The 12,543-nt window shown below is 43.1% G+C and overlaps 1 protein-coding gene across 1 annotated transcript in view; it reads right to left on the minus strand.

The window, feature by feature from the left end:
• trim71 (tripartite motif containing 71, E3 ubiquitin protein ligase) overlaps positions 1–12,543 on the minus strand; it is a 36,924-nt gene that overhangs the window by 3,895 nt on the left and 20,486 nt on the right. The window contains exons 2-6 of the mRNA XM_086279480.1: positions 10,030–10,197; positions 6,529–6,663; positions 1,194–1,436; positions 573–1,070; positions 189–329 (exon numbers count right to left, since the gene is read on the minus strand). Of these exons, the coding sequence (XP_086135606.1) occupies positions 189–329; positions 573–1,070; positions 1,194–1,436; positions 6,529–6,663; positions 10,030–10,197 (1,185 nt within the window). The remainder of the gene's footprint in view (positions 1–188; positions 330–572; positions 1,071–1,193; positions 1,437–6,528; positions 6,664–10,029; positions 10,198–12,543) is intronic.

Genomic DNA, 12,543 nt, shown 5'->3' on the forward strand with positions numbered 1-12,543 from the left:
AGAGAGCAAACATTTTAGAGCCTCTTATGTTTACATGAGGAGTAGACAGAAAGTAAGCGTGAGGAGCTATGTTTTATCAAAAGCTGACTTTTTAAAGGGCTTTACCCTCCCACCTAATTTTTCTGTGAATAATGGAAAGTCAAAGGCAATTCCAGCTGTCTTGATCATCTCTAACGGGGCTTTCATACCTGCACACGGTGATTGTCCTTATCAGCCACAACAATTCGCCTCTGAGAGTCACATGCAACCCCAGCCGGACGATCAAACTGACCAGGTCGAGAACCCAGAGAGCCAAACTTATGGTGGAAGGCACCGCAAGGCTTGAATATCTGGAGAGAAAACACCGCTTTATTACTCTTTAAAAGTTTCACAGCGCTCCATACTGCAAGACTCATTCATGCACTCACGCTAATGTAAACACAGCTAATGCTTTCATGCTAAGCATCACTCAAACACCTCAAACCAAGCTGTTCCTTGTATTTTATATCTAAAATTCATGCTCACTCTTTAATTCAATAAAGTGCTATTTCTAAGTCTTTCCGTTAGTGATGACATCACAATAACAAACCTACCTGTATACGGTTGTTGCTGCGATCAGCCACCACCACGTATCCCTCCTTGTCCACACAGATGCCCCAGGGTCGACAAAGTTGACCGTCTCCCTCGCCCTCACAGCCAAAGGATGACACTTGGGTGCCGAGTGACCCATAGCTCCGCCCAGACTTCACAATCACCTTGAAGGGGCTGCCCTGGATGTGCTGGTTGCACACCAGCACGGACAGGAGATGCTCCCCCTCACATTTTGGCAGGTAGCCGACGGTGTACGAGCCGTTCTGGTGATCCGTTACATCAGCTGTGGACACGTTACCATCTGTAACCGACATGACTATTGCAGACAGCGCGTCCCCACCTGAAAGACGTGGCTCGCCATCGTGATCGTATCCAACCACAGTGAAGGAGGTAGGCTTACTGCGAAGGGCACTTTTCAGACCCTCACCGTGGGCTTTGGTCACGGGGGCAAAAGCCCCACTGCTAATCAGGCCCATGGACTGGATGGCAATGTAGAGAGCCTGCAGGGACCATTGATGCAGTTAATTGAGCTTCTGTGTTATAACATTTATTTGTAAATGTGAAAATACTGAACAGTGAAATGAGGTAAGCTAAGACTGGCTTGCGATCGTTCTAATGCTGACCTGGTCTGGAGGAGTGAACATGAAGCGGTCGTCCTCTTGTGGCTGCAGCAAGCCTCTGAGGGCCTTGAGTTCATGGATCTGAGTGAGCATTCGCTCCCTCGCCAGCAACACATCCAGGTGGTGGCCCTCATCCAACACCTGGCTTACAGCAGCAATGGTGCTGTCCAGCTTGGTGAGACTCTGGTGGAGTTTCTCCACCTGCAGGTACAGAGACTTGGCCTTCACCTGGCGGATCTTCTCCACCTGCAAGGAGTTGGTACGGGTGATTAGGAAGACAGCTACAGCGAATGTTTACCCACATTCAAGAGCATCCTGTTCGACAAGATTCAACTCATTAGAAATGCACTTTGACTCACAATAGCAAAGTAGAGTCTTGCAAAAATAAATGCACCCATCAACACACACAGTTAGCAGACTTATTTTGTTTCATGGTGTCACCCCCTCTTGTTCAAAAGAACTTAAAGGCTGAAAATGAAAAAGATCATTAAGAGAAATTTTCATTTTCACCCAAAGTCCTGCCGCTCACTCGATATTTTCCCCTTTTTCAGACCGTTCCCTGTGAACTCCAGAGATGTTTCCGTGGGAAATTCCCAGAACATCAGCAGCTTCTGAAATACTCCAAAGACCATCAACCATGCCACGTTAAGTCACTTAAATCACCTTCCTTCCCCATTCCTATGCCATTTGATCTGCAGCAGATCATCCTGACCATGTCTACTAAATAGCACTGCATAACTGCCATGTGATTGATTGATTAGATGTGTGTTTTAACAAGCAGTTAGCGAGCCTAATGATGTGCCTAATGAAGTGGCCGGTGAATAGTTTCTGCCATGTGGATCAGGTCACACACCAATAATGTCTATAAATACTAAACCACTAAGTTTAATGAAGGCTAGTAATGTTACTGTTATAAGTTACTTTCAATAATTTTATCAAACTGCTAAAACTACGACTAGAAGGAAACAGATTACGCACCTTCTTATTTTCTATCATATACATACGCAGTGAAAATATCAGGTCAGTGTACGTTTTACCCTGAACCAAAAAGCTCAGTCATCAAATGCTCTAAATGTGCCGTTTCAGACAGTTTTTTCTACTGTTAGCCCTGTATGTCAGATAGGATATATAACCGTCTCAGGTACGCATCATCAGCTGTGACCAAAGAACAGTCATCTGCCTTTTAAATTTTCCATTTGTGAAGGCCAGTCAATCCAAAGAAAGTTGGCCTTAAGTCAGAGCAGCTAAACAGCTCGTTTCAAGAGCATGAACTGAGCCCCAGCATAACATACAAGATGATTATTCTGAACTGTCAAGCAAAGAGAAAACAGTCTCCTCTTTTATGAACTGAAAAACATTTTCTTTATCCAAGTAATAAAATCATGATGTAGCACATATTCTTAATACCTTTTTAGAAGACCTTTGCAAGTGAAAAACACTGATAAAGATTTGTTTATATGTTCTAAATAGTTGCTTATATATTTCTGTTATATTTTAAATACAACATTCACAAAACATCATCATCTATGCAAAAAGACGACTCTAGTCAAGATTTCCTAACCAATGTCCAGAGACCTTTTTCCTTTGTTGAACAACAGAACACAATAAAGTGCGTAACACTGTATCAAAGACACCAGGACTGGAGATGAAAAGCTGAGAGGGGAAGAACCAAAATGATTTATTAGTTTAAAAAAAAAAAAATGGTGTGGTTTTTTCCACCTCTTTTTAAGTACTTTGACTCTCGTTTAACTGTAACACTGCTCCTGTTAGAAGTCATATTAGGTTCCATTAGAGTCAGAGAGTATAAAGCATTAAAGAGGGTGGTATAACCTGAGAAGCACCGACTGGGCTCTTACTTACTGCAACCCAACAAAAAAGAAAAAAAAAAAAAAAGAAGTAAAACACAATAGCCCGACTGCCTCTGTGGTTAGAAGGACTTCTGATAGCGGGGAGGGACCCAAAAGAAACAAAGACTCCAGAAGAGAGGGATTCTTTGTTAACCCGTGGCATAGGTGAAACTGTAATTTGCATCTGTGAGACTAGAGTTACACTTAAGAGTCGCCGAGGACAAAGACTCAAGTTGGGCTTTCTGATGAACAGACAACTAGTTTTAGTCCCTCGGCTGAATGTGGTGAAGAGAGGAATGGCTGAGGTGGTGTGCATTTCAACGAGACAGAGCAAAGCAGGACCAGCTCCTGTCCTAGTTATTCAAGCGCACACAGACTCAGTCACGTATGCAGCATGTTTACCCTCAACTCAGAATCATGAAACTGTCCACTTTCAGATATACAGTGCTGGGTGACTGAAGAGCACCTGACTGGAGACGGTTTCCTTTATTCTAGCACCACTGGGCCGCGCCCACCAGTAACCCTCACAGTGGCCAGCAGAAGACAGCATCCCTGTCCTGTTTTACGTGTGGTACGACCGGTCTGTTGGCGAATCATCCTTATGCTCAAGTTGGTTGTCGGAGCATTTGGAGAGATGTGCAACTGGTATATTGGAAGACAGCACAGGAGCCCGTTTGCATTGGTTTAAAATGCAGTAAGTCAAACATGAGGAGCTGCTCAGTGCACCCAGCAAGTTCCCCATAGTATGAGAGCAAAGTCCGGAAACAGTCCTCATAGATAACACTGGTTACATTGTTACACTGCATTTAGGTTGATGCTCATCGTGTTTTACTCCAATTAGCCATTATAAAAACCTCTTTAAATTGTGTTTTTACTGAAAAATAGTTACAAATAACCCAAATACCATTTTGTTTAAATTAACAGACACATAATGGAACAAAACTAGCTTGCAAAACTCATAGCACATCAATATTATGCTAAGGACTTCCAAAGTGTTGTGAGGATGAAAGGCTGCTATTACTGTGGTGAGGATTCAAAAAGAGAAAAATGAAAAACCACAAGAATGACTAAAACAATAGAAGAGTTTGGAGGAGCACTGTGTCACGCTCCATCAGGTCAAAATATCAGACTTAGTCATATTTCCTAAACTCGCGACATACGGACTATTTTCATGTGATTCAAATAATGATACGCATGTTGGAGAATTGGAAGCAGAGTTATCCCAGGGTGATGGATCTTCCTGTAAACCTGGGTGGCCCTGCGTCTTCTGTAGGCTTTAGGCCAAACTGTCAGCGTAACAGCTGATTTTGTTTAATTAACCAATCTCGACATGTATGCTTTCAAGCACTGCGTATTCCCCTTAACTATGATTTACAGCCCCGTGTTTAATCCCCACGGAGACTCCGCCCCAATGGGTGCTATCATTTGCATTTTCACTCCTGCACTGGTGTGCGTGAACGCTAAAGCTGAGATGATTACATTGGATATGAACCACTTAAATAACAGTTATTTTACTGAAAGGTAAAAGGAAAGGAGAAAGAAAATGGATGGAGCAAACCAGATTAAAAAAAAAAAAAAAACCTCCATCCTGAAGTCCTTTAAAGACTGGATGTCTAAAGTGATTGTGAATATGTCCTGCGTTAAAATATTTCTGGACTATTTTTGAACCAAGCTCCATTTTTCACATGCAAATAAACAGGTCCAGCCAATCACATTACTGCATTTCCCAACAAATGCACTCACAGCTCAAGACATGCACAGATGCTGGATATATAATGATATAGAAATGGTAACAACCTGAAATATGTAAGCGGTCATGATACAGCTTCAACTTGAAAATGGATTAATCCAGAATCTCTGTTTCTGTTTAGAAACGTCAGGACCAGCTCATCGTCACTTGATTTTTTTATACGTTTTGTTTATACGTTACAACAAGTTTGAATCCAAAAAAAATCCTGAAGTGTGGGGTGTTTTTCTTCTGTGTGTAATGTCCTTTATCCTTGTTGCTGTGGTGTTGTTGCTACAACATGACCTGTAGTTGCTTTTCCTATAGGAAGGTGTAACCCTGCGACACTGGAGGCAACATCTGAGTCTAGTTTGCTTTGTTTAAGTCCCACTTTCACAGGAAAAAAACAAACAAAAAAACATACACTCCACACAGAAAGACCCAAGCCGGTCAGTAGATTAAAACCCAGGATGTGAGGATGTTCTTAATGTGAGGACAGTGCTAACTAGTGGTGCAACAGATCAAAAATCTCACGGTTCGGATCGGATCACGGTTTTAAGTCACGGATGGGATCAATTTTCGGATCAGCAAAAAAAGACAAAAATGTAACATTTACTTCTTGAGGTATTTTTTGCCTGTTAAAAACATTTAACTCTAGACTCATTCCACGCAATTAAAAAAAACCCCAATATGGTACAATATAGTTCAGTACAGTCTTTGTATCTACCACTCAATTCAATTTTATTTATAAAGTGCCAAATCACAACAACAGTCGCCTCAAGGCGCTTTATATTGTAAGGTAGACCCTAGAATAATACATATCGCTCATTATATCGCACTCTGCTGTGATATAATGAGCTGTCACGGTCACGTAGCTTTTCGTTGCCCTGGAGGTCCACCCATTTGTAGTAGTTAGGGCAACAGAAGATGCCTGGGACAGTTCAGCCACAACTTAAATCTTTTCCTGCTCATACATGCTTGGAACGATCTTGCCACTAAAGTGGACGCGAACGGGATATCATAGCGTGGCTCAAGCACGTTCATCATAGTTTAAACCCCTTGTTTTGCACAACAGAATACGGCCTCCCGTCTGCAGCTAAACACCCTAGCAGCTTTTGTAATAGCTTTAGTCCGGTCGGACTGGGCAGCAAAGGGCTGCTTAAATACTGTAAACTCCTCTGCTCCTCCACTTGGACCGCTAGCGCTGGCCATAACTATCGCTGGCCATAACTATCGCTTGACAGACCCACCACACGCACCATACACACACTTTTTTTTTTCTCCCCTCGTTTTTAAATCTTCGGATCACGTGCCAAACCGTGGAGTGGGATCGGTTTGGATTACGGATCAACCGTGATCCGTTGCCCCACTAGTGCTAACCCACCACACCACCATGCTGACCATGAACAGTGACCAGTAGTATACCTTTTAGACATCCAATATTTAGTAAAGAAGTGTTATCAGTCAAACGTAGTGACATTTGGACTAATATTTCAGCTATAATAAGACAATGCACTACCGCCAATCCATTTAAAACTCAATGGCTAAAGAGGAATCAGATCCGTGAGCATTCATTTTGGACTGATTTGTTATCTTTGATGGTGTGTGTTTTTAAAGGACTTTAAAGGACTACAGATAAAAAGGTAGCCGTTTGGCTAACTCTGGCACATTGACACTAATATGTCCCTTTTGAATAAAATGAGTTCAAAGTCAGGTGTAAAAATGTTTCACTAAAGGCTGATAAATACACAAAGTAGCAGCTCACCTTCCATAGAAGCTCACACTCCCTCTCCTCCAGCGCTTTCTTGTGTCTCAGGACAAGAGCCTTCACTTCTGTTTGCACCACTTTAGCCTTGATCTCCACCTGCTCGGACATGGCCTGGACCTTGTCCATGCTTAGCTAGAGACACACAACACAAAATTGTAAGATGTGACATAGAAATGCTGTCAACTTTGGAGACAATCAGAACAGAAAAGAAAACCCAGGCTGCTATTTAAAAATAAAAAAATAAAAAAAATAAAATAAAAAAATAAAAAAATACCACTAGCAATGGAAAGGCACAAAGAGAGGACTATAATGTGCAAATGTAGCTGTCACTCTGTAGTGTGACAAAGGGCGGGAACGTATAAAGACTGGCCTGTTTTATTAGCCATATGGGACCCAGAAACAGGACGCAGAGGATCAGGAAACATAAAAGGACACTGTATGTGACATCCAAATCAGTGCACGAGCACCTGCAGAGATTTTGTGATCTATTCTTTTGTCACATTTGGTGGTACTTTTAGAAGGGAAGAGGAAACATGAGCCAGGAATAGGAAGTCACTTCACACTGCCCAAAAATGATGCAACTTCCTACTAGAAGGGACAGACTTTGGGGAAGAAAAAAATAAATAAAAAAATCACATGAAGATCATGTTTAACGTGGATTTCTCCATTTGTTGAGACACTGAGGATTTAAAGTCCACAGAATGGATACTGAAAAGTATTGGAAGATGCCATTGCATGGTTAGACTGGTTAGATTAGACTAAAGTATTTACAATGTGAATCTCTGTGAACTTAAAAGCAGTCTCATTTTACAGTCGGGCTCAACAGAAAGAGCACGTTTATAACCTGGATCAATACAAGCACTGAAAAGCAATAGCACCAAACAAAAGGTCTTAGCTTTTACAACACTGAGTTTCCCTTTGCCTCCCCCCGCCTCTCAGTTTTATCTGGCCTTTCCTCTGGCAGTTTCTGGGGGGTCAGAGGGTGATCAGGACCTCACAGGGACGAAGGGGAGGAGGGTTTAAGTCTTCCTTTGTGATATCGGCCGCAAGGATCAAAGGTCAGCTAAACCACCGCTCGCGCTCTGCAGCCCCGGTCTTAAGACACATAACACCCCCAATGCATCCCTGCAGCAATAAAGCCTGGCAGCAGGGCTCTTTTCTCTTTGGCCTGGCTATTTGAAACAGCCAGCTAAAGGGACAACTAAATCAGGCCCCCAGAGAAGAAACAGCAGGACGGGAATTCTGAAGGAATCAGAGGGGCCGACTGTTGTCAAAGTTAATAAGGAGCCACGTTGAAATTAAAATGCTACCACCTTTTTCTCACCATCTGTACATTTCTACAAGATTGATTTTTTGATACTGATAGGAAATCTATTTAACGATTTCTTTCACCCTCTCCTCTCTTAACCATCTCTGTTTCCCTCCCTGTGATTTTTTTTTTTGCATCTCCTGCTTCCACCCCTCCATCTCTCTCTCTCTCCCTCGCAGTCTCTGTGTCGCCATCATCTTCCGCATTTCTCTTCACATTCCCGGAGGAGCACAGCTTGCAGCACAAAGAGAGTCAAACTAACCAATCAAACCTTCTGAGGCATAGAGCTCCGGCCAACCAGGAGGTCACAAGTCCAGGGTTAGGGGTCAACGAAGATAATGGGTATAGAGTGGGCGGAAATTTCCTACCTCAGGGGACAGCAGAGTGTGTGCGTGTGTGTTGCCTATGCCTACGTTTCTGTTTGCACATTATCTGGCGTCAGTATTTACTCCCGCGGTGACCTGGACAAAAGTGGACAGACACACAAACACACACACAAAGCCCAAGGTGCTGCCAGACGACAGGTGGTGTATCTTATGACTCAGCTACTCGTACCCCAGTGCTTCTCATGAAACCAAGTGTGTGGTGTTTGTTGTTGTTGATGATAATGATGATCCCAGTGTGTGCTGTGGGACATGACTTTTATTTCTGGCCAGGAGTTTGGCAATCTATGTGGTGACATTTCTGAATTTGTTGACATAAGCGCTGCTCACGCACCAATAAATCAGCCAAGCAGCACAAAGATACAGAGAGTGTGACAAAGGCCAAGGGTTAAAACAAACAACAAAACGAACACACGAAAAAGCCACATTTGTTAACTTGCTATTTTAAACACTGGTATCGGCTGAGAATTTCACAATCAGTGCATCCCTACAACTACCCATCCATTAAGGTACAAAGCAAGGCGCGGTCACACAGAGGTTAAGCTGGGAAATGGATAGGCGAGGCACATGCTCTACTGAATAGATAGTACGTGCCAGCAAGTCGTGTGACCTCAGCGCAATGAGCTAGTGTTTCATGTTTTGGGTGAGTGTTTGCCAAAGTCACAACCACCACCCCGCCTTTGAGGCAACTTAGATAACACTCGTGTGTCTGACGTATCCCTGTGAGCCAGTTACCATTTCAAACTAACAACTAATCCATTACCCGACTTTACGATTGGCTGAGTGTTTGACCACAAGGCATTCAAAAAGGAATTTATAAACTTTCTTTTTTTTTCTTTTTTTTTTTAAACTGCTCATTGCAATTTATCCATTCTTCCCCCTACCTTAATCAAAATTTAGACTGACATGTGAATAACTGAAGATTCCACTATTACTCACAGAAAATCCTTCTGCTCATTGTTTGGAATTTTTAATGTGACAAAAAAACAAAACAAAACAAAAAAAACAAAAAACACAAAAACCCAAAACATGACCAGGCAGACTAAAGTGTTAATAAAACTCACATTTTTTCCTCCAACTTATTCATGTGTCACTGTATAAGCAGGAATTTCGGTTGGGGGTGGGGGGGCTTAGGAAGCTGCCACCCAATCTATAATTATGTAAATGAAGAGAGGTGTTGTGTGTTTGTGTGGGAGTGGGAGAAAGAGGTGGAGGGGGAGCGAGTGAATACAGGGGGGCAAAGTGCTGCACTTCTGTGAAAGAAGAGGGGAGTTTTCCTTTCTCTGAAATCCTTTAAATACCTCATCTACCCTCCCCCATACTCCTTTCCACTCCTCCTCCCCTTTGACCTTCAGCCTTATCCCCCCCACCCTCACCCCCACTCAAAAGAACTCATTCCATACAGCCCCACCCCCCCCTTCTTTTAGGGCCAGCTGGAGACCTCTAACCCCTAAGGCTTCCCAGCACCAGGGACTGGTCACTCTCAAACATATTGAAGCTGATTGTCTCCCATAGGTGGTCACTCTGTCCTGAAGGGGGGGGGGGCACGCACAGCTGCTCTCTAGTTTCCACTCAGCCTCATTAGGCAGTGATAAAGGTTCATTTGGATATTTTAATCTTGGCAAGAACCTTGTTTTTGTCAGAAGTAGGACAACCTTACCTGTAAGTCCTTGAATTGTTTGGGTTTGTTGAGTTAGCACTCAAATCACGTTCTTCTGATTCTTCTCCAACACAGTGTGTTGAGTCACCTCACCAGCACCAACATACAAACAACAGAATTTATCATCAGTGAGGTTGCGGTCCTACCTGCACCGCCTGTCGTCCCTGCTGTGCATCTGCCAGCAGCTGGATGGTGATGGCCCGGCAGTCCTGAACGGCGTCTTGCAGGTAAACGAAAGTGTGGCCCATGTGACGGCCCATGCTGCACTCTCTGCAGATAGGCACCGTGCAGGTTTCACAGAAGAACAGAAACACCTGAGAAAACAGGTAGCACACGCATCGTTTCAGCTGTGCGTTCAGACATCAACATCAAGCTCAAAGGGGCCAAAGTCTGGGTGCTGACCACAGCAACTCCAGTCTCAGAGGCATGCATCAGAGTTTGAATGTGTGTGAATGTTAGATAGCTATATAGCACTTACATAAAAAAGGAAAAAAAAAAGTGCTTATATGAATGGGTGAGTGAGGCATATTGTACAAAGCGCTTTGAGTACTTGGGTAGAGTAGAAAAGTGCTATATAAGAACAGTTTAACATAGGGCTTAATGCTACACACATGCTGACACATGAACCTCATCTCCAAATAATAAAATCAAGTCTTCTCTTTCGGATACTGCTAATATGGTTGTGTCTGGCAAAGAAAGCCCCACCCATCTGCTTCTCGAACCGTCGGTTTATGTGGAGCAACCAAACAGAAGAAAGCTGGCTTAAAGGGAGGGCGGGACCTAAAGCAGCTCGTTTTAGAGAGTGGATACAATGAGGGCGATGCACTGAGGTCCAGCGTAAGATAAACGAGTCTGGTTTGACTGGATGACTTCCATCTATGCTGTATTTTGTTTTTTTGCATTTTAAATCGCTACTAGCACGAGCAGCAAATGTTCAGGTTAGAGCTGGGCGATATATCGAGTTTTTAAAACATATCGATATATTTTTTATACGAGATATAATATGTGACAATATCCTTTATATCGATATAGTCTATGTTACGTTATAATTATAGTTGTGGAGCCGCAAGTTTGCCTCTCTTTCGTCCACTTTTGTCTCTACGCAACGTTACTCCGCCTCGCCTTCACTGAAGACAACTCCCCCTCCTCCCCCATCGCTTCACGTGCAGGCAGCGACAAGACGGACACGGCAAATCTCCGTTAACGAGTTACTGCGCATCGCCCCATGCGTGGGGCTGGACGGCGTCAACGTGCTAACGAGCTAAACATGCTAACGAGCTAACAGCGCTAACCCTAAAATCCTTTCATTCTCTCAAAAGTTGATAGCGCGCCTTATGTATGAATTCTGGTTGTGCTTGATGGCCGCGAACCGATTTTATGTGGTACACGGCGCTCAGCAATCTGTCAAAAATGTTTTAGTACGACTTTGGTAAGCTACGGAGCTGCACCGCTTGATAGATTGTCGGCGCATTACGGCTACCGAGGAGCTTCGCGGAGTGATACGTACTGTGCATCAACGTAATATTACCGTATTGTGTGTGTATAAGGACCATAAATGGCACCTGTAAGAGAGGTGGTTATGAAGCGGATTTCAAACTCCAGGCTATCAGTCACACAGTAAAACTTGGGAACAGAGCAGCTGTGAAATCTGTCTTTGTTATTACGCTCAGCGTCTTTTAGTTTACATTTTGACTGCACAATTGTGAGCTCTTTGTTTAGCACAAAAACAACCTTGTTTTCTTTTATTTATGGAGCATTATTATTTAATGAATGCTCATAATTTAATTTTGAGTAATTTTTCATGTACATCTGTGCTGTATGTTAATAAAAGTGCCTGTGTGACATCTGGGACACAGCTTTGACTAAGAACTCTCTTTTTGTTCTTACTTTATGGCTTAAAAAAAAAAAAATCGAGATATATATCTTATATCGCCATCCAGCTAAAAAAATATCGAGATATGAATTTTGGGTCATATCGCCCAGCCCTAGTTCAGGTGATATGCGTTTTCACGCCTGTTACTGATGGATGTTATTTCTGAAACGGTGCCCGACTCTTCATCTCAACTATAATCTGGATGCAGCGTCGGCGTTGTGTTTTGCTGCTGTGAGTCAACAAAAGGTCGACGGTAAAATGAGACAAGCAGCATGAATAAATTAAGCACCACAATAAGAGTTAGTCTCCCCCCCCCACACACACACACACACACCTAATTTAAGAGAAAAGGCTTTGAATGATAAAGAAGTTATCCATATGCATGTCCTAGCAGGGAGGCTCAAACAGAGCTCAAAACCCCTGAGCGCACTTCTCTTAAACATGGCGGCCAAGAGGCCACCAAAACTCAATCAATACTCAATCTGGAAAGAAGTCTTGGGCTTGTTGAGATTTTAACACAAATATTGCTAATATGCTCCCATGTTTATCAGGATGCACCACATACAGGAGATGAGGTAAAAGCTGCACTGATCATCGTGGACAAAAATGTCCCTCAGGACAGAAATGGAAGATGTCATTTAACCTTTGCTGCTAAACGCTGAGCTTTGCTTTAAACCCTCCTGCTTGAATACCGATCGCTTGTAATGGAGGGCTAATTAAATATGCACAGGGCGTCATATCCCAAAGAGACACCAGATCAGTGGCACCCAATAGCAGGAGACCTGAG

The sequence above is a fragment of the Aulonocara sp. 'chitande type north' Nkhata Bay genome, linkage group LG22, assembly GCF_057382095.1.
Source record: "Aulonocara sp. 'chitande type north' Nkhata Bay isolate Kocher_YH1m ecotype deep benthic linkage group LG22, A_spYH_male_GT1.1, whole genome shotgun sequence".
NCBI classification, from domain to species: domain Eukaryota; kingdom Metazoa; phylum Chordata; class Actinopteri; order Cichliformes; family Cichlidae; genus Aulonocara; species Aulonocara sp. 'chitande type north' Nkhata Bay.